Here is a 22,252-nt window from a genome sequence, read left to right as displayed (position 1 = left end):
AAAATTGTCCATTATCATCATTATCAAACGGACGGTTTTGGCAAATAACTGCAGAAATATGCATTTTAATCGAAAAATCTGTCGATAGAAAGATTATAGCTTGTAAAAAAATAAAAAAAAATTGTATATTTATGATATTTGCAGATCCAGTACGAATGGAATTATTGCTTCTTAAAAGTTGATTGGTATTTTCAATCGCCAAAATATAAAGTTTTTACGTAAAATATCCGAAAACAAATGCATTTTTTTACTAGCATCAAAACTAAGCGAGTTATGAGGGTCATCACATGTGACGGCCTGTTTTTTAGGGATTTTTTAGGATTTTTTTTCTATGACCAGTAAATAGATAGAGCTTCAAGTTTATTATCATTTATTAACATATATTTCGACAGTATAAATATAAATTTTAAGCTAAAAATATTGAGTAGAACTTGAGTTACAGCTTTCTGAACATCCCCGCCTCCGAAAAAATGAGCTCGCACTTCCTCCACGATTCCGGCTGATTGGCTTATCTGAAACAAAAAAACGGCGTTCTAGTCTGTAAGCCTAAATGCATGGAATGGACTATTATCAAATGAATATACAATAAATTGAACTTTTGGTAGACATTTGAAATAAAAGTTGCGAATTTTACGTTATTTTGTTTTTTGCTATAAAAAAATCGAAATTATGGAAAGTTTCGATTGATAATAGTTCATTCCATGCGTTTAAATTTCAAGTCACTCGGTCAAACCGTTTTCTAGATACGATGGAGGAAAATTTGAAAAACACAGTTTTGAGAAAAACACGTTTAAAGTTTCAAGTCCATTTAAAATTATGAAAATCTCAAGTTACTCCTCTTGAAACTCTTTTAAAGCAGATTGTTTAAGCCTGTAGAAACTTATATAAATGTATATATGTATAAAAAGGCGGACCAGATATAAAGTCGACGGTACACAATAGGTTCGGACCCCAACTGCCAACTCAGCGCTCCGAACAGCTCTTTCTTCTACTTGCTGTATCTTTAAAACAACTTCTAATTTTCAAAAATCACTTCCCTACCGTGTTCTAGACCGGTTAAGAAAGCAATTTATGAAAAAAAAATCTATTTTTTGAACCCATCACATGGGATGACCCCCTTATGAAGAGAATAATGTCGATTCCTATTTTTTCGTTGGAAAAAAATGTGAAAATCTCACCCTCTCCACCCTTTTTGAAAAAAATTGTTGCCACTCTACACTTCACTTTATTTATGTCCTTGTAATATGTTCTGAGTGTTTTACTAATTTAAAATACTTATTTTTGAACAAAATTTTAGGTTTTTCTCTTTTACCGATTTATTTTTTTGTAGGGTAAAAATTGAGTGAGAGTCCCTTTTTTGAGCCCCTTTAGCGTGAACCTTTTTTAAAATAAGATCTGAAAAAAAATTATTGGGATGAGCTTAAACGTACAAAATGCTTTTTTTAGCATTTTGTAGATTTTTTAATTGGACTTTGGGGAAAAAACCAAAAGCCCATTTTTGTAGTAATTAGAACATGCTTATTGATATATGGATGAATACACATTGTGGTGATGTTTTAGGCTTAGTTAATCTTTCACTTATATATGAAATTTTCTAATAGGGGTAGTTTTCAGCCTTAAAAAATCAAATACAAGCTCAATTTTAAACGAGAGAGTAAATAGAACCTTAATCCAAATTTTTATGCAAATCGATACTGTTCAATCAGTTAACTAACATTAACTAACTATATTAAAAATTGTCAATTGATATTCATTTAATTGATATAAATATGATTTCAGTTGATTACGTGCTCCGATAAAAATTTTTATAATTATTTTTTGGAATAGCGGGGGGGGGGACTCTATCTTGTGCGCATGTTTTTGAGTAGTGTTTTTTCGTCGACGACGATATCGTGATGGGTTCCAGAGGGTCAGAATGTCAACCAGACTTACTATTTGTCAGTTTTGGCAACACTGCGGTAACGAGTTCGTAAAAAACGGCCCGAGTTGTGGAAGAACAACTCGTGGATTTTGCACATGTCCATAACGCGCTATATGTGAAGCAGTATTTGGCCAGTGAGCGAACTCCACTGCTCGAACATTCGCCGTACTCACCAGATTTGGCACCATGCGGCTTTTTTTTGTTTCCGAAGATAAAATCTGCTTTGAAAAGTACCTGATTTGAGTCGATGGAAGTTGCAAAGAAAAACACGGCAGAGCTCCTAAAGGCCGTTACCATTGAAGACTTACAGCACTGCTTCGATCAATGGAAAAAACGTATGGAAAGGTGTGTGGCGAGGAGAGGGTAGTATATTGAAAGAGAGCATTCGATTGTAGAATAATTTTTATAATAAAACCCTTTTCCGTAACCAGTCTCGTTATTTAATAGCCACACCTCGTATAATAATAAATTTCGTTTAAAATTTACAGTTACTTATCTAATCATCTAATTTAGTACAAGTCATTGAATGTGTAAACAAATAGTCGATTTTTTTATGTTATCGGATTAACATTCCAAACAAAAAACGGTAATTTAAAATATATTTTTTGGATAATCCAAATTCCAAAAGATTTTTCATCTCAACCACCAACTTCTGAACTAAAAAGCAAAACTTCAGCGAGAGAAAATGGTAAAAAAATGAAACGGACGGAATAGAGAGAAAGAACATCGGTATACCACTCTCTATCGTGTATTTCTTTCTACTCTATTTTGATTGGATCGCCATGACAAAAGAGAAAAATAAATTTTTCTTTTTATAGCGAGTAGATAGAGATAGATCCCGGGTAAATCCATGCTCCTATAGGACAAGTCTATTTGAATACTGTTTTCTATCTTTCATATTAACTATCTAACTTCTAGTTCATATTTAACCCTAAGTATTTTATAGTTGTGGCCTGTGATAACAAGTGGGCAGTTGTGTTTTCTTAACGCGTAGGTCACTTGAGATTTTGATTCGTTTTATTTTCCACTTTACCACTTAACGTGTCGCTGTTTCTATCTCTAATATTAACTGTATGAAAATTAGTGATGAACGAGACTGGTCTAACGTAACCAGCTAAAGGCTTGCAAGACCAAGACCGAGTGGTGCAAGACTTAAGCAAGACTCTTGCAGTTTTACTTTTTTACATTTACTCAATAATGTTCCAAATTAGTTCTCACTAAATGTATATATTTATCCTCAAAATATTATGAATAATATTTGATTTTTGAATAAATATATCTAATGTAAATAAAAAATATACATTCCACATCCTGTATGGTTGCCAGTGATGCTGATAATGTATTCTCGTTCTTAGATTTTGATATATTTTAAACTGCTTTTATAAGATGGTTTTGTACACTTGTACTCTTTAGTAAGACCAAGACCGTCATGCAAGATCAATACCACATATTAGGCTGCAAGGCAACACCACGCATGCAAAACCAAGACCAAGAAGGTCTTGGTCTGTATCGGACTATAACCAATTGCATGGAATAGGACGGTCTACCAAACCAAATCTGTCAGACTATCCTTCTGTAGTCAAAATTACACGACATTAGCTCACTTATTAACAAATAACAAACTTCTATGGCCATATTGGAATATCATTTTTGACAGTGTCATCTGCAAGTGCACATATGAGAGTTTTATTCTTCGCTGTTTGGTCTGTTGTATACAGTACATAGAAAGTAACGACAAAAGAAAGAATACTGCCTTGAGGGACATCTGCTTTTATTGGATAGTTGTTTTTCTACGTTTAGGTATAATTGCAACAGTTTGAAGTATTTTATCGAAAGATATTTCTTGATTTTTTAGGTTAGGTCTTGGTGTTAGATATTGGTTAGGTATTGTGTGGTGAACAATACTGAGTGTTTCTCATAATTTTAAATCGAACTATCAACTCGTTTTGGAACATTTTTATGTATATATTTCTTCATAATGTTGATTTTGAAGTTTTTATTAAAATGTTTCTTAAATCAGATTTATTTTACTTTTCATATTCTATGGAGAACTTTTGTTATATTCCCAATTTCATCTCGCTATAAATAAATTTGATACTCTTTGATTTGTTTTGATTTTATTATGATGTTCCTTAACTTGATGATGCACATGATTTCAAATCAAACTTAACCTTAAAACCATCTAAATTATTTTTGATATCCACTTCGATTTCAGTATTTCCAAGTCGAATTCTATAACGACAAGTAAAAAAAATATTAATACATGTTTGAAATAACCTATCCCAACAATCAAATTTATTTACAATCACCAAGGAGCAAACACATCGTCAAAAACAAATAAGATAACCTCAAATTTTTATTTAAACTATACTTAGGTCGAGTGATAATATTTTGTAATATAAACATATAAAATCGCTCATGTGCTCGCGCAAATTCAAACTAGATTTAATGAGATTCATTCTCAATCTAAAATTAGTTGCACTACATTTAGTTAGTTCTACTTGAGGTTAATGTATAATAAATAACTTTTCTAGTTGTATATGTGGTAAACTAGGTTAGTTGTCGTTCATTAAATATATTTGTGTATTACTCATACGAAAATTTCATATTGTCCTATAATCCAAAGGTTAGTTTAAAATATCTTTGATACGGAGTGAATTGGAAAAAAAAATTGATGTGATTTCGATTAGAGGAAACATCGTGTTAGAAATTAACAGAGTTCCAAGTGAGAATTTTTCATCAGTTTATCATTTTAGAATTTTCTGGATCATTTCTAAAACTTCCTCCAACATTTTGAATCTATTTATATATAAAAATGAACTGCTGTTCGTTAGTCTTGCTAAAACTCGATTTAGTTAATTTTGGTCTTGAATTATTTGTGGAAGTCCAGAGAAGGTTTAAAAGGTGAATAAATATGAAACAGCTCGGAATTAAATAAAAACGCAACCATAATATTTAACATTTGACAACCAACTAATATGTCGATCAATCCTCTATGTCGATCGATACCTCAGACAAAGAGTGCATTCTATCTTTGTGAGTGACAATGACCGCTACGTACGCAACAACTTTCTTTACTTCGGTGATCCTTTGTGATAGTGACATTTCAAGCTATGTGCTCTTTTTTGTGATAGTGACACTTTACTGCTAGCATGCGAGTATTTATGGAACAAGATAAAACTGTAAATGTGTATGCGAAGCAGTTGTTAGTCGCAGTGGACACCTCGACCGGATTCATCACATTACTTTTTGTCACATCACAGACTCAAAAAAAAAGCCTATTCAGCGTGTTTCCCAGATCTAGCACAATAATCAGTCGACACCGTTATGAACTAGGTAGTATGACGTACGTCAACCATCCCACGAGTTTTTAAATTGACTGGAATTGCCTGAATTACCACTTCACAATTTGAAATTGAAAGTAGGATCAGTTGTCATCATGCTGCGTAAACATTAATCAACCTCGACTGAAACAATACTGACTGTAAAAAAAGGGAAGGCAACAATCATAAAGGGAAAATACGAAGAAGAGGATGTCTTGATCCCGGGTATACCGATGATTCCAACAGATTTACCTTTTCAATTTTAAACGTTTACAATTTCCGGTACGTCTGACCTTTGCGATGACCATAAATAAATCGCAAGGCCAGTCTTTGGAAGTTTGCGGAATCAGCTTGGAGTTTCCCTGTTTCGCGCATGGACAATTATATGTCGCGTGACCGGAATACATATGGAAATATCTGAAGAAGGAACGAGTGTTTGAATGAAAAGGAGCTTCTGCTCTCATGTATAAAAAATTGAATTTATATTTTTTAAAATATACCCATATAGGAATCTATTCTATTCGTTCTAATCCCCAAATAAATAGAAAATACCAAATTACATGAAAACAAAATGGAAATGAATAGAGATAACTAGAATTTTTGTGAGCACTATAATAAGAAAACTAAGAAGATATTTGAAAAACTTACCAGCGAATAAACAGAATAATGCCACCACAAATTTAATAAAATTTAATTTGATTTTAACTGGAGTGTAGATAGGTAGAGGACGATTTCGAATACATTCCGAGGTTTTATTGAATTTCTCGAATGGAGTAGGAGGTCGATAACAAATTAATTTCTTCAAAAACTCGGATGTTACAATAAAACAAATCCGAAATGACTATTGTGCTACAATACGTGAACAAAGGAAAATGTTTGAAGAAAAACGTAACAAGTCGAATAGCATGTGACAACGTTTTTTCAATGTAACATATATATTCTTCAGTTTCATTCAAAACAGTTAGTTGGTAGTATTATTTTCAACTATTCGTTTTGTGTAAGTTTTGTTACTCGATAAAATTGTTTTTAAAAAAATCAAAAGTGTTGTTTCTCTTTTTTTGTAAACACTTTGGTATTATAATAGATAACAAATTTATTTTAATCTCAGACAGAAATACCTTGGTCAATAGTACATTGGAATACCAGTAAAAATATATTTGTTCTATTTCGGTCTGGTAGCTTTTATTTTTGATCTTCAAGATCAACACAAACAAGAAAACAAAATTGTTTTCCTTAATCATGTTATTTTATTACACAAACTATTGAAATTTGTAGATTCCTTGGTAATATTCTTACTGAACTAAACTGACACTAAAAATCTGATTCTATATTTTACATTGTTGTTCCAGCTTCACTGGAAGATGAGAATAAGGCTCTGAAAATGGAATATTGTCGATTGGCATCTTGTGCAGATGATATAGAAGCCGAAGAAGCTAGATTACTGAAAGATCTTACAGGGCAGCTGAGTAAGTTTATTATTTATTTCTATTATTTTATACCAACATTTATAACAAGACCTTTAGATACATTTTTGAAATTGTAGTATATATATATATATATATATATATATATATATATATATATATATATATATATATATATATATATATATATATATATATATATATATATATATATATATATATATATATATATATATATATAGTATTTGCCAGCTAGATTATGAGAGTTTTCGTAGTGGGATTGTGGCAAAATTAAAACACCAAAGTGTACCAACTAATATATTTTCAGCTTTCGAATACTTATATAACCTACAAAATCTAATGTTATCCATAATCTAACCAACGAAAGTTAACGATTTCTATAGCAACCGTAATCGATAAACTAAATATTTCTATCAAGAATAAACTTAATATTTTTTTCAAGCCTCAATTTGATTTTTGAAAGCGATTAATGAAAGTAATTTTTGTTGACATACTTTTGGAGATATTTTTATATTCTATTTGGCCATAATTTCAGTCCTAGACGATGAATACATAAGTATTCGAAACCTCGGAAATATATTAGAGTTAGTACACTTTGGTGTTTAATTTTGCCATAATTCCACTACGATATCGAAAAGTGATTTCTACTATTCACCCCTAAAATTGTTTCGAAATTCAATATTGCGAAACTGTATTCTAACGTTCTTCAAAGAAGAAAACAACTACTTTCTGTCTAATGGCTCGACGAATATTAAATTACATTTCCACTGAAAAGCGTGATATCAATTGACCTTTCTATCGATATTAACATCTCCAATGGCTGTCTCGATTGCAAGGAGAGGTTTGTAACTAGTGTCGACGTTATTACGTCCCACCAGAGTGGTATAACAAACCTTCGTTCGGGCTTGAGGCCCGATCTGAAGACAACTTCAAAGAGCGTCGCTATTTGGTTCATGTAGTTAAACATTCCCCAGCGAACGCTAATTGGCTCCATCTCCACTTCCATCTGCGAACCACTGATTAGGTAGCCGCCGATAATATAAATTTTGATGGTAAATGGGGTGTGTAAAATATATCTAAATAAATAAATTTCTATTCAGAAATAATTTCAATCGACCTTTTTGTCAATAACATCCCTAATGGAAATATATATTTAGTTAGAACTATTCTTGATGTTTCGTTATGTTTTCGCTTTGTTTTTAAAATCTTTATGTATAGAATATGAGACAATTGAATGTAACGCATATTTTTGAAAATGTTAATACTTTTTTCTTTTTTATCGGCGACCTTCGCGCTCAATGATTTTTCTTAATCGTTTTATTACTTGATAATAATTATGTACCCAATTTTTACATGGTATTATTTATAATTAGTGTGTTGATAAGAAAATCATCATAATTTAATCATTCTATTGTTAGAATCTTTAAATATACATGGTATGTTAGTGTGTACCATTTCATTTGGTTTTTTTACTGCATTAATAACTGAATAATTTATGGGTTTATTCATTTGGTTTATTGTTTGTTAAGAATCAGTGCCGCTCGATGTTATTGTAAAAATAAACAAACAGTGTGATATAATATTAAACATACTGTAATGATTCTCTTATATATTTATACGATTTCCATTCATGGGGTGAATTAATAGACATCGTCTCTTATGTTCGTAATTTATTTAAATACCTCACACTACACTTAACTAATTTATATAATTCACTTATCACTATCACCTAACTAACTTAAATTCTTCATTACTTTATATTTCGGTCTGTTCGCTACGACTATTTATTATAAACTAAACTAAAACTGCGCTACACAAACTGTTTCTAAATCTTCTTTATTTTAGGTCTCTTCTGTTTTAAAATTAGTTTTTTTAATAATTTTTTAATATTATATATGTTTTGAGAAAAACTTCAATTTAATCCATCTTTCAAAAATTATTAAAAAAACTAATTTTGAAACAGAAGGGACCTAAAATCAGGCAGATTTAGAAACATGAACATATCAAAAGATCTAAAAAATAAGAAATTGAGGATATATATATATATATATATCCCAATTGATAAGTCAAAAATTCCAGAAAATAAAGGAACAAGACATATAAATAATTAGATCTTCTTGAAATTATTCAAAATGAACAATATAAATAAACCGTCTGCTATAATAAAAACTTATATAAAACAAACATCAAATGGATTCCGCGGTTTATAAAAAGTATATCAAAGGCGCTACGCGCCTTCGCCGATTGTTAGAATTTCAATACATCTAGGTAAGACCAGCTCCAGGGCGGAAACGAAAATATATTAATTTATTTCTATTTGAACCATCGCAATTGATAATTAATTTTGTCCAATTCAACAATTGTTTGATCTATTTGAACCATCGAAATTGATAATTAATTTTGTTCAATTGAACAATTATATATAGATTATCTCGCATTCTTAGCTTTGGCGAACTCTATAAAATGATGTTGAAGAAAAAAAAAATTCTCAATTTTTTTTCTTCTTCATAGTAATGTTAGGACTTAGTCCAGAGTTTGCATCAATGGTTGCCTAGCTGCAGCTGGGATGATGAAGACTTTTTTGTAGGTGGTCGTCCTGGTATTCGGGATGTATTCGGTTTTTCTTCCTTTGCAATCTTTGCTAACAGTTCATCTGTCATTCTGTCCATGTGGTCTCTCCCTTGGCGGATTTTTTTTGTAACACTTCATTATCAAAATATAATAAACAAAAGTTTTGTATGTAATTATTGATTATGCGTCATTTTTACCCTTATAACCGGTACTAGTCCCTTGAAGAAACTTTTGTCTTGTAGTTGGTATTGTGAAGAAGACAATCGATCTTTTGTTGGTATGTAAAGACCTTCACCGGTTCTACTATATATAATCCTCTCAAAAGATGGATCATATTGTTTATAATATTTTATTAATTATTAAACTGTTAATTATGAAAAATATCTTTTTAGCTTGTGCCAATTCGAGCATGACCTATTTAGAAGACGAAGTAGATAGATTAAAAGATGAAAATAGGCAACAACACGAGCAAATTTTGGCATTACAGTCCCAGCTTCAAGACACCGAAAGTAAATTACGTAAGGTAAATTTAACCTTTGTTACATTTTCTTTAAAAACACCCCCAAGTATTTGTTGATATTATAATAGTTTATTTATTAGATCTTAACAGAAAATGACGAATTGAGTGGCATTCTCCAAATCACCAAAGATAATCAAGGTAGTTTAGCTGTCGAATTATCAGAATTCAAAGCTCGGTATTATGAAGTCGAAGCATTACTACGTGATGCTCAGGATCAATTAAGGAAACTAAGAAAGAAGCAAATGCCCGGTGCTAGGATAAATATGTTCTCATCTTTAGGACAGAACGCAATTGGACCTTATGACAGCCTTCAGAGCGAACTTGAGATGTCTATACATTCTGAACTAAGCACTGATTCTGGTATATCAAATTCGGATTTAGTGTAAGTACACAATTGTATTGGATGTCTCTCTATTTTTTCCTTATTAATATTTACACCAAGTAAATGCACCATCAACAAAAAAAGTACAACATTTCATTATGTATGATCAAATATTTCTCAAACGTCTATAAGGTAATTAAACCACTATTTTCCTAATTTTTTAAATTATAAAAACGATTTTAGGCCACAATACAAGAAAGTATTTGATACGGTGAGATGTGCTTCACAGAATTCTCTCAGCGGAAGTGACAGCTTGGGCAGTCTCCATTCTAGTATGGGCGGTTATGTAAGTAATATTGGAAACAATTCAGGACCGAGAATGTCTTCTAGAATGCAAACTGCTACAGATTTAAGAAGATCATCAGGATCAATATATAGTAGCAGTTCTTTAGGATATCCCAGTATAGAGTCTACAGGATATTCAGATACAGATTGTAGTCAAACAGACTCGGATGAAGGATATCCGTAAGTAGAAATAACCTACTTTTCTGATACAATTAATAATATATATATATATATATATATATATATATATATATATATATATATATATATATATATATATATATCTTACTACTTTAGAAGTGGACCCCGCAAAGGAATACCTGGAGTACCTGGTGCTACAGAACTAGAAGCCGCTTTGAAGAGATTAACCCCTGGTGAAATTTTGGCGAGGAGAGCAAATCTTCAACATGGACCTACGTATGGGGGGTAAATTTGAAGGACCACCTAATATTTCATCTATTTATAATGTTTATATTTCAGTTATGAAGGTGAGTCGTACCTTCCATTCGGTTGTCGAACTCCAGACAGTTTAATGTCTACTGGCTCCAGTCACTACCATGGTTGGAAGTTACCTGAGAAGCTGCAAATCGTCAAGCCAATGGAAGGGTCGCAAACTTTACATCAATGGTCACAATTGGCACAACCTACCTTCGGCGGCATTCTAGATGAAAGACCTGGTGTAAAAATAAGGTAAACTTGATAATATTTGACAAGTCGACATATTTAATTTTATTTTTTTTTATTTTCAGAGTTGGTAAAGAACTAGAAGAACTCGGTTTAGAATCATATGCACTTAGCGATTTAGAAGAAGACGAAGAATATACCAATCCCGGGAAGATATTTGATGCATCTGTTCATACATACACTTACACCAATAGCACTATAATGCATCCTGATGATGGTACCACATCAGTAACGCACAGTCAAATGGGAAGTCGCATGGCATCAGTTTGTTCGAGCGTTCAACCATCTCCACCTCAAACTCCAATAGTCAGAAGTAGAAGGAATTCTTGTAGTACTTTCTCCACTACCATGGGTTTAGCCAAGATGCTTAATGAAAGAGGTAAGTACTTCTTTTTTTATTGATAAATAATTGAAATTATTAACATTGCATTGATATAGGTATCAAAGCAGTGACTCCATCTTGTGTACCAACCCCAAGTGGACCTAACAGTTTTACTCCGACAGCCACTCCACATAACAGCCCTGATAGCAGTCCAATGTCAACAAGACCTGGCTCTCCGGAACCCTATGAGGAACTAAGCCTGCCTCAATTAATTTTAAGCTCAGTTCCAACGTTTCTGAGAGACACCATCGGCGGGGGGGCTAAAAAGAAAGTCCCTCTTCCTAAACATAAGAGAGTTCGAACGGAGAAAAACGAGGTAATGGATCTGAGTGAATGTTGTTTACATTTTTACTTTTGGTAGCAGCTTTGGTGATATTTTTAATTTTTTATTGTGGGTCTGGATTATTTTTTATTTGGGTTGTACTGAGGTATTTAGTTTTAATAATGAAAAGCTCTCTGTGTAAGTGGTTTTGAAAATAGCTCAAGTTACCAGTTTATGTTTATATAGGCGTTATTTTTTACAAATAAGGAATGCGGGTTTCATATTATAAGAGCGATTGATTATTTCCGTGCTTACAAAGTTTATTTAATTGTAAGCACGATTGATTTGAATAAGCAGCTAGGTTTTTTATGACGAAAAATTATTTAATCTTTTCACTGCTTAATGAGATGGAGCCGAATGTGCCCTGTATGCTTAGCTCTCTCACTTTTATGGGTTTATTTTAGTCGGTGGCAGCAGTTGAATTTTGAAAATCTTGTGTCTAACTTTAGACATGGTCTAGATCTACCAAATTGGGGAGTAGCTGGCTGAAAAAGCCTTACTTGCTCGACTATAGGAGAGCGTCTCAGTGAAAAGGTTAAACTTCCTCAAATTTCCACATTTTAGACATTTTTATATGTTTTTTTTTGAAAAATTTTGATCTTAGGACTGTTAATAGAAAATTTGTTTAAAATCACCAGTAAACATTAACGTTTCATTTCATCATATTTTAATAAAGACCGAAATAGGTCAATTTTTCACATGTGTTTTTAAACTAATTTTATATAAAAAAACAAGTAAAAATAATCATTTGTTGATGTTATTTTTATATGATCCGATATAAATTGTTATTTTGAAGAAAAATCAAATAATTTTAATATAATTTCTATACTCATGATCAGTCGCTCTTATTTTGAACACTATTTTAACGACATGACGATATTTGACTGAAATTAAATAGAATTCTCATTGAGATTCGTTTTTTATTATTTTTTTTTACTTTACAGAAATTGCTTTTTTGCTGTTATTATTATTTTTTGTATTTGTTTATCTCCCTTATTACTAATTTTCCAATATATTCGTACTTTTTGTGTGGTATTGAAAATTTGTTTTTTGCATGAAAATGAGGAGACTAATAATGAGCAAAGATTTGCCTTTTACTAGAAAAAAAGAAAGTAACAGAGCAGAGTAATCGAATGTATTAATACTCTTTATTTTTTGTATTGTGTTTGTAATATTAAATTACTGTAAAATTTTGCATCTAATATTCTCAAGGTTAGAAAGTGTCGCCATTATTTCAAGCCATAAAATCATTATTTGTTAGATTCGTGTGGAAAATAAGTAGATAAATGTTTCTTTCTGCACAATTATTTTCAATTTGCTAAGTTAAATGGTTTTAAATTGAATTATTTTTCATTTTATCTAATCCTAAGCTAAATTACCGTGCTTTTTGATTGGAGGTCATTACATATACTTTTTTGTCCATGTTTTTCTATCTTTCTTTTGCACTTTTATTGCTTCTCATTTTATCTCAGCAGCGTCTTTCTCATTTTCAATCAATATTTTTTCAGTCCTCCTGTATCATTTTTACCTGCTATTTTGGATTTGAAAATTTTTTTTGCATTCAGGGACATCAATCATATTAATGTTTCATTTCTTATTCTCTATTTTTTTGTTTTATTTTCCATTTTCCTGAGGAACCTCATTGCTCTTGCATTTATATGGTCTAATTGATATTTATTCAATGTCCATGTCTCACAGCTATAAAGCATATGTATCAAAGTGCCCCGAGAGCACATGCATCAATATGCCCCTGCCTACTACAATCGAAATAAATATTTTATCAAAATTAAAGCAATAAGTAATCGAAAAATTTAAGTCTATTAATGACAGATAGGTACTTACCAAATGTCTTAATATAATACAGTTAACACTAAATAAATTAGAAAAATCACATCCGAAAGAAAACTATGAAAATTTTGTTGCAAACATCAGAAACAGGATGTAATGTGCGTGTAGGCTGTGTTTCTATGAATATTGACTGTTTCAATGTACCCCATCTCTCCCTAGACCTTACTACTTTTTTTCACAATATCTATTTCTATGTTTTTTTTTATTGTATTAAACAATATACCCACTTTTCTTATTTTTTCATTTATTTCTTACTCTAATCTGCCATTACTTTGTATTATTTTTTTTTATCTGTTCAATTTGTTTTCTCTGTATTTGAATATTATGTATTTCATCTTCTCTTGCTATTTTCATGCTCTTAGTTTTGTTAATATTTAATTTCATCTGCATTTTATTCATATTTCCAGATTATGTTATAGATCATCTTCTGATCTGCTACCAATACCAAATTATCTGCGATTATCAATTCTGTCTTTTTGTTCTTTTTATTTTTCCATCTATTTACAATGGTGAAAAGTGAGAGGCTTGTTTAACACCTATCTTTGTGGTAAATTCCATCGGTTCTTCATTATTTGCTCGTACCACATTTTTATACATCGTTTTTCTAATTGTTATTTTATATTGATCTACATAACGGATGTTCATTCTAGTCATTATTTTTTCCTGCTGCATTATCTCGTTTATTAATTCTGTTAATTAATCCCCTTTTCATCCATGTTATTCAACATTTCAGTAGCATTTTCCTTGAAGTTGATCTAGCGATCTGGTCTCTATCACTATGGTTTCACGCTTTGTTATGACCGTATACATTTATTTAATTAATTATCTCTAAATTATTTGTAATTAACTAAATATTGATTGTGAATTTCCTTCAAGATATAGTTAAGTTTCCAATCCTAATAAATCTCGTAATATACTCAAATCTATTTTACTTCTTCTAAAAGTCTCCAATATTTATCTTTTAATGTTTATCTTTCTCACTAGTTTATTACCTCACTAAAATGGGCAGTTTCAGTAGAGAACAAATTAAATATCTCCATATATCTAACAGCTCTTAGTATAAAAATGAAAAGTGGATATAAAGCAGACATCAATGAGAGTGTTGAATTTCAACGAACAGCTATATTTTTTATAAATATGTTTTATTTTTCTATTTTTTTAAGTTGATGCCATTTGAAATGTTCAAATACTAAATAAAAAGGTTCAAAGATTCAATGATGTGTTTTATTTCATTCCTTATGCTTCAATTATCATACAATGACTTAATTTGATATTAATATCACATCTTTGGACTTTGAACTTTATACATAATTATTGGTTTACAGTATAGGTCAAAAGTATCAAATTGTGAAAGTATTGAAACAAGCAAATAGATAACAAAAAAAAATATTAGTTTATATAGAAAATACTTAATTTATTCACACTCTTAAATATTGACATTAAATCGTCATTATCGTCACAATAATTAAAATATTCGAATATATTTTCAAAAAGTAATTCATGAAAAATTTTTAATGTCTTCCGAAGAAAAATTAACAAAACATTGGAATTGAATATTTTCTACTTAATGCTTCCATAAATATAAATTTGAATCACTGTGAACCAGTAGATTAGAAATTTCATATTGTTTTGTAGAGTCTTGTGGGAAAGATAGAAAGAATGGGTATTAATAATCTAATGGCGAATCCCAGCGCACTGTACGCTCGACCAGCACTCACAAGTCCCATGGCACAATTAACTTGCCTGTTACCTAGTCATGGTAATGAAGATTTACCTTCCAAGGGACAGAAACAACCTAGCCCGCTTTCTACTATATCCGAACCGACAGGTAAAAAATATTTTTAATAACAATATCTACTCAATTTTTGAATATTTCTTGGACTATTCGGTCGTTTGTAAAATAACTACCTAAAGTTTCGCCAATTCGTATGGTTGGCATTTACAGAAGTTGCTTGCTTCTATGACTGTGACAGTTGGTCCAAGAAATATTCAAGCAACGGACGACATATCTACACACAATAATAGCATTAGAAGGATTTTAAGTACTCCCTATTTAAATCGATGTGGGATCTTCTTTTTAGCTAATGGTGGTGGTTCCAGAAAATAATTTATTTGGATTATAACCTTAACTTCCCCGGCAGGAGACTTTTCCTCAGGAAGTGGTATTCGGCCTCAGTTAAAGTATTTAAATAACTGGTACTCAGTTGGGGTGAACAATTAATATTAAATTGGACGCCACCAGCTTCTTAACGAACGAATTAAAACCGAATAATAAAGGTGGAAAAGCTGGAAATACCATATGAATTAAATTAATAATAAAAACTAAACAAACTAAAACTATCCCCGGACACGATTATCCAAATTAATATTAATTGCTACGAACAATAAAAGTTTCAGCATCAAATAAGTTGAGCTGAATTTGTTTCTTGTGGTGTACCAGTTGAGTCCTTTGGATGTGGTTGAAACTCCAATCCCCCAGCTGTAGAACTGCGGGAAAAAATAAAATGAGGAGGGAAACGGGAACACAGATGGAAATTACTAGAAAATAAATGAATAGGTAGAGCAGTTTTGAATAAAAAGGATCCTATGACATATTAATATATATTTTTCTAAAATATAACCAAACAGGAATCTATTCTATTCTATTTTATATTTATTGAAAAGTAAACAAAATTTGCTTAAAATAAAAGGGAATCCATAAAGATAACTGGAATTTTTATGAACACAATAAAAAAAAGCAAAGAAAAACTTACCAGCGAATATAAAGAATGAAATCACCACAAATTTACTAAAATTTACTTCGATTTAAAAGGTACATTGGTAGAGGAAGAATCCAGAATATACAGGGTTTGAAGTTTTTTTATTCTTTCGTCAATAACACCTGTTACATATGCTGTTGAACAAACAAGTGGAGTGGATGATCGTCTGCATTTCTTTATGTAGAATTTCTCAAATCTTTATTGATTTTTCAATTTCATTGATATCTATGTATTATTTATGCATGTAGATAATAAGGTAACTTCATTACATACCATATATTTCTTTCAGTAACATATGTTCAATGTTTCTGTTGATTTGAATATTGAGTACAACTGCCTCCGGAAACACATAGCTTTCAATTTATAATAGTACCGTTCTCATTCTCATTTAAAATACACTTTTCAGGAATATCTTCACAGCGCAAAGGTAATTTAGGAGTACCTGGCAAACCGGGTAGTGGAGCACTAAATCGTAGATTAGAACAACTTAACGCACGTAAACAACGTCGACAGCAACAGGGAGGGGGTGTTACAAGACCCGATTTAGGAACAGTATCGGTATCTAAACCTGTTGAACAACCTGAACAACATACATCGACATTAGGAACATTAAGTTCATTGCTATTCGGTAGAAAAGGCGGTTTATTCTAAAAATAAGGTAGTCAAAATATAAATCATATTTCAATACTATTGACGTTATGTAAAATGCCATTTGTTTAATTTCTCTTTATGCATACAAATAAGTCCAATGTTATTACGTTTAACAAGTCAAAAAATTATAAATCTGTTGAAAAAAATACTTTTTGAATGTATAATAATATTGATACCTAGACCGGGAGGGATTGGAGAAGTAATTGTCCGCGATTCCTGCCCTTTGAGTTATTGAAGAAGTATAGAAAGTACTTGTGATTCCTGAAAAAATAGGATTCCATTGACATTTTCCTGAGAAAATAAGATTTTCCAAAAACAAAAAATAGGTGACCTGCCGTGTTTTTCTGATTCCTATCATGTTTATAGAATGATATTTTACATACCCAAACCTTTTTGTTCGGGGACTTACCTTCCTTGTGGAATCTCACACAAATATGTGGTAAAAAACTCCATCAGCTCTTTTAAGGCTATGTTCGAAGGAACTAGATATTCCCACGTGAACTTTATCCAAAATAGAGTTAAGGTCAAGTCCTTAAATGTTTATTTCAGAGTAAAATCACAAGATACTTCTGTAAGGGAGTCTTCTTCAGAGAAGCTCATCTTGTATTTTTGGAAAATACCTCCTAAAACAAAAACCATCGTTAAGTATATAAATAACAATTTTTAGGATATTCAAGTTACGTAAATATCAGTTGGAAAAATGGTATTATTCATAAAAAATCTGTACTAATTACCTGAGACTGGTAGCCAATACTCGATGTTCCTTTATTGCTAATCTTGAGTCCATAAGTTTCTAAAAAGTTATTGAGGAGTGAAAAAACATCAAAAGAACTCTTTTCCATTTGGCTGACCCATCTTTCAAATTTTTTAATGTTTGCTTCTATCTTATCTTGCACATAGAACTTGTGGACGTCCTTTTCTAAGTGTCAAATAAAGAATGTTCAGGTTACTGAAAACGTCCCTTAAATATGAAAGCTGTATCAGCCAGTTTTAATAGTGAAATGTTTCCAAAAATTTGGCTATCTATTTGGCCCCATCGTCATTTTTCACCAAAAACATCACGAAGCTCAAACAATCTTGACAGCACTTCACTCTTGAGAGCCACTGTACTTTACATCAATTCACATATTCTTGGTCTGTTTCGGAAACCTTAAAAACAAATATTTGAAATATACATATTTTATTAGGTATTTTGGGTGTTAAAAAAATGATAAACAATCGTTCTATAAACGTGGCGGGGAATCGAATTTCGTCGCAAGACACACTTTTGTTTGTTTTTGGAAAATTTCGTTTACCAGGAAATTCGTTCCAATCCCTTCCGGTTTATAATGTGTGGTCACATTATTTACCCAATTGCTTTATGAACTGGGAAAGTTGTGTATAAAACATTTTTTTTCACTTAACAACTTCATATTATATCATTTAAAAGAATATTTTTATAGGTATATATTGAAACCATCTTAGCAATAAAAATTAGTTTTTCAATAAATAATGCAATGTACATTGTAGAAACTAAGACTACAATAACTAATTTTTTAAATTAAACCAACAGGTCATTGGCCTACCTTATTCATTATTTATTTTTAAAACTTCATGGACTGACCTTTATATTTTCATGTTGTCACAAGGAATAACTTTCCTTCCAAAGTTGATGAATTTATATAATAACGTCAATAGTATTCAAAATTCAATCATAGGGTTAATAGCGAGGTTGAAAATTTTTTAAAATAAAATATTATTAAGTAGACGAGTTAACAGTATTGTTTCGACTTAGTCATGTAATGATTACAGCACAAGTGATTATTATAAACTTCTAAAATCATCTCCTCAAAGATGTGTCCATAGGAAGTTAACTTTTCGTTACTTTTTCCATGTTCCATTTATGAAATCAAATTATTAACTAAACAAAAAGTTGCTGCTTGTTTATTGAAATATTATTTATATTGTTGCAAATTTAAATACCTTATTATTTTGGTTCAGTTCATTTCTAAATGTTGAATTTTAATTTAACGCTGATGTTAGTTGAAATAACAGTAGAAACGATTTGTCAAAGTTAAAACCTTATTGTATCAAATACAAATTTTATTAAAATATGATATTTTTCTTCATACGTGGTTTTATAAAAATAAAATAGCCTCAAATCTAGAAATTTTACTCAAGAATTTAAATTTAAAAAGATTAGACATAAGAAATTTAATTTAATTTCTTAACTGGTATAAAACCTTTAGTTGAATTGGACACATGTGTTTGTATCACTTGCTTCTTAAAATGTCTTAATTACCGAACTAAGTGTATCTTATTTTAAAATTATATTTAAAAATTTTAAGGCATCCAAGCTTTAAAGGCATTAACAAAATACATCGTATTAAATTATTGTCAACAATGTTTACTTTTTTAAAATATTATTTTTTAAAATACTTATTAGCTACAGCATGATATTTTTGTTGGAAATTAAAACATTACTTATCTTATTTTGATTCGATGCAATTTAAACATAGCAGTCAGCAGTTCACTTAGACGTTAAACCATCTTTTGGTCAATTAGTTTCCATATATGTGTTTTAATTTGAAAATCTTATTGAGGCCACAGATCTCCTAAATTTAGATAGATATTTGCTCTACCCAAATTGATATCAACTGGGGGTCTAAACTAGATCTACAATATGATATCCTTCATAAAATATTTGTACCTTAACTTTTCAACTTTCACTCAATATTATTTTTTGATTCTGAGGTAATATTTTCCTAACAATAACAATTTATCATAAATATACATTGGTTTTATATACAGTGCCAATATTGTTTAACCTTAATATTATATAATTTTCTAATATTTTTTTATCAAATATTGTCCATATTTTTAACAGTTTCATACTATTAGATCACTATTATTTTACGAAAAGATGCAATAATAACTCTAGGAAAAATAATATACTAGGGCGCTTTAAATATAATCGAGACAAACGCTCTGACTCACTCATTTGTTATCGAAAATATTCACAAAAATTTCCAGTTTTTCTAGGTAATTCCCCTCAGTAGTTTCGAGCGATAAGCGGGTTTCACGTGACTTTACAGAAGGTTAGAGTAATATGCAGCATTTATGGAACGTTATGTGCATAGAAAGTCAACGTACATCCCTCCCTATCGGTTCCTGATGTTGAGGGTTGAGGACTCGGAATAAAACTGTCCAAGAGTCTTTAAAATGCCAACGTTTCGATCTTCATCAAAGCTAAAAATATATGGTATATTATAACTCAAACGTTGTTTATCTTCATCAAAGGCATTTTAACAAACTTTTGGACAGTTTTATTTTGAGTCTTCAACCCGTAACACACTTCGAAATTACATACTAGGAAGGACAATAATATCAAAAATGACAAGTACACATAATCTTACCCGCAGACCTGCTCTCGTAATTATTGTGTTAACAAATTTTTTAATGACACACTTGCAACTAGAAGTTGTATACGAATTTTATAACTTTTTATCATCATTTCGTTCTTTTTTGTTATTTTCAATGCAAAAAAGTATTTGTTGAGTAGTTTGTAGATTTTGGCTATTAACATCTCTTTTTGTAATAATTATTTGTTTATATTAGTGGAATTACCATTAACTATTAGCTAGATCGAAAGGATCAAGTTTTTAATGTCGTTACATATCAAAAAATCTTCTTTATTTGTTTTTTATACTTTTAACTATTTTTATAGAATAAAAGTGGCTTAATGCGAAACCGATATATTTTATTTATAAAAACCCTTCAATAATACAACAAATTCAGATTGCTTGGAGCCTTGCAATGTAATAAGCCAGTTTTGGAAGTTGTAAGTGGTAAAATATACATTTTCAAGTCCATAATTTCCCTAAATTTTGGATCAAGTCACTTTTGTTCAGAACATGAGAAATACTGAATAAAACTTGAATACATTGATGCACATCTCGCCGCATATGGTCCTTCAAGCCGGATATTTTGTATTGAATATTTTTTATTCCATATAAAAAACAAAATCTAAATTTTTTTATCATTATTTGTGTTATTTCAAAACATTCACTGACTTCATTGCATCAATACATATAATCTTTTGAATGGCATGTGTTTAAAGATTTTCATAATATATTAAAGTATCCGCGCTTTTCCTTTTTCTGTTTTGATTTGATCGAGGTGATTGTATAATTGTACTTAATAGAACGCCATATATAACTTTATATATTTCAGACTTTGATGTAGCACAAAAGTATATTTTATAAATTTGATTTTTGGATACCTTTCTATTTGGTGCTGTTTTAAATGCTAAGTTATAGTTGTAACTCTTAGGGGTCTATTATGTACCTTTTTTGGTTAAAAATAACCAATGGTTATATTTAAACGTTGTGTATAACCTTTGTATTCTATCATCAAAACTTTAGTTGTATATGTAACCAACAGCGGGTATAGTTTTGATTATAGTATTATTTATATCGACAAGGTGTAAGGATATAAAATAATTTAACTACATTTTCAAGGATTTTGTAACGTTGTCAAACTTGTGCTTAACTTCGGTACGTAAATATAACCGTATAGTTAAAAATGAAAAATTAACCAGATATTTAAAACTGAACAATACAGAATACTCAACCGATTTAATTTCTATATCGATGTTGTTAAAAATAAATTGATAACCTAATGGTTACAAATAACCGAAAAGTTACAGAATAGACCCCTTAATGTAAATAATATTTTATGTATATAGTCATGATAGCAATCCCGAAACTATTGAAAATTATTTGAATGTAGATTATTACACCTATAAAGTGCCAAACGTTAATTGACACATATCTCTTACAGCAATTAATTTAAATTTACTTTTCATTATTAAGCAATAATTGTGGATTTGTCATGCAGTAGCCCAGTGCTAATCTAAATGTGAAACTATTTGTTAATGAAAAACTCCACTTCAATAAAAATCTAATCAAAAAGTATGAAAATAACAAAGAAAAAGTTCTTTCTTCATTTAAATCTACTTTTAAATATGTTGATAGTTTTGGATACTCTTTATATTATATAATGCATTTCGTCCTTTATCTATTTGTAATCTATAGTGAAATAATCTCTTTCAAGTATTGGGTGGTTGGATTTAATTTGAAATATTTTTGAAATTTAATGTGTTAATATCGAAATTGTAT

General features: G+C 30.4%; 1 protein-coding gene across 8 annotated transcripts in view; it reads left to right on the top strand.

Moving 5' to 3' along the window:
- LOC130901979 (trafficking kinesin-binding protein milt) overlaps positions 1 to 22,045 on the top strand; it is a 91,998-nt gene extending 69,953 nt beyond the window's left edge. For 5 of the 8 annotated variants that reach the window (XM_057813720.1, XM_057813723.1, XM_057813715.1 and 2 more), the window contains 10 exons: positions 6,594 to 6,710; positions 9,653 to 9,783; positions 9,861 to 10,162; positions 10,346 to 10,627; positions 10,745 to 10,873; positions 10,928 to 11,137; positions 11,197 to 11,510; positions 11,570 to 11,829; positions 15,319 to 15,511; positions 16,849 to 22,045. In XM_057813720.1, coding sequence (XP_057669703.1) covers positions 6,594 to 6,710; positions 9,653 to 9,783; positions 9,861 to 10,162; positions 10,346 to 10,627; positions 10,745 to 10,873; positions 10,928 to 11,137; positions 11,197 to 11,510; positions 11,570 to 11,829; positions 15,319 to 15,511; positions 16,849 to 17,093 — 2,183 coding nt within the window. In that variant the 3' untranslated portion in view covers positions 17,094 to 22,045. Of the gene's footprint in view, positions 1 to 6,593; positions 6,711 to 9,652; positions 9,784 to 9,860; positions 10,163 to 10,345; positions 10,628 to 10,744; positions 10,874 to 10,927; positions 11,138 to 11,196; positions 11,511 to 11,569; positions 11,830 to 14,667; positions 14,899 to 15,318; positions 15,512 to 16,848 lie in introns of those variants that run through there. The other 3 variants (XM_057813716.1, XM_057813717.1, XM_057813719.1) reach the window with 2 other exon arrangements.
- Positions 22,046 to 22,252: the final 207 nt, after the last annotated feature.

This window comes from Diorhabda carinulata, chromosome X (genome assembly GCF_026250575.1).
Source record: "Diorhabda carinulata isolate Delta chromosome X, icDioCari1.1, whole genome shotgun sequence".
Lineage (NCBI taxonomy): Eukaryota > Metazoa > Arthropoda > Insecta > Coleoptera > Chrysomelidae > Diorhabda > Diorhabda carinulata.
The sequence above is the reverse complement of the archived record's forward strand: the minus strand, read 5'-3'. Positions and strand labels throughout refer to the sequence as shown.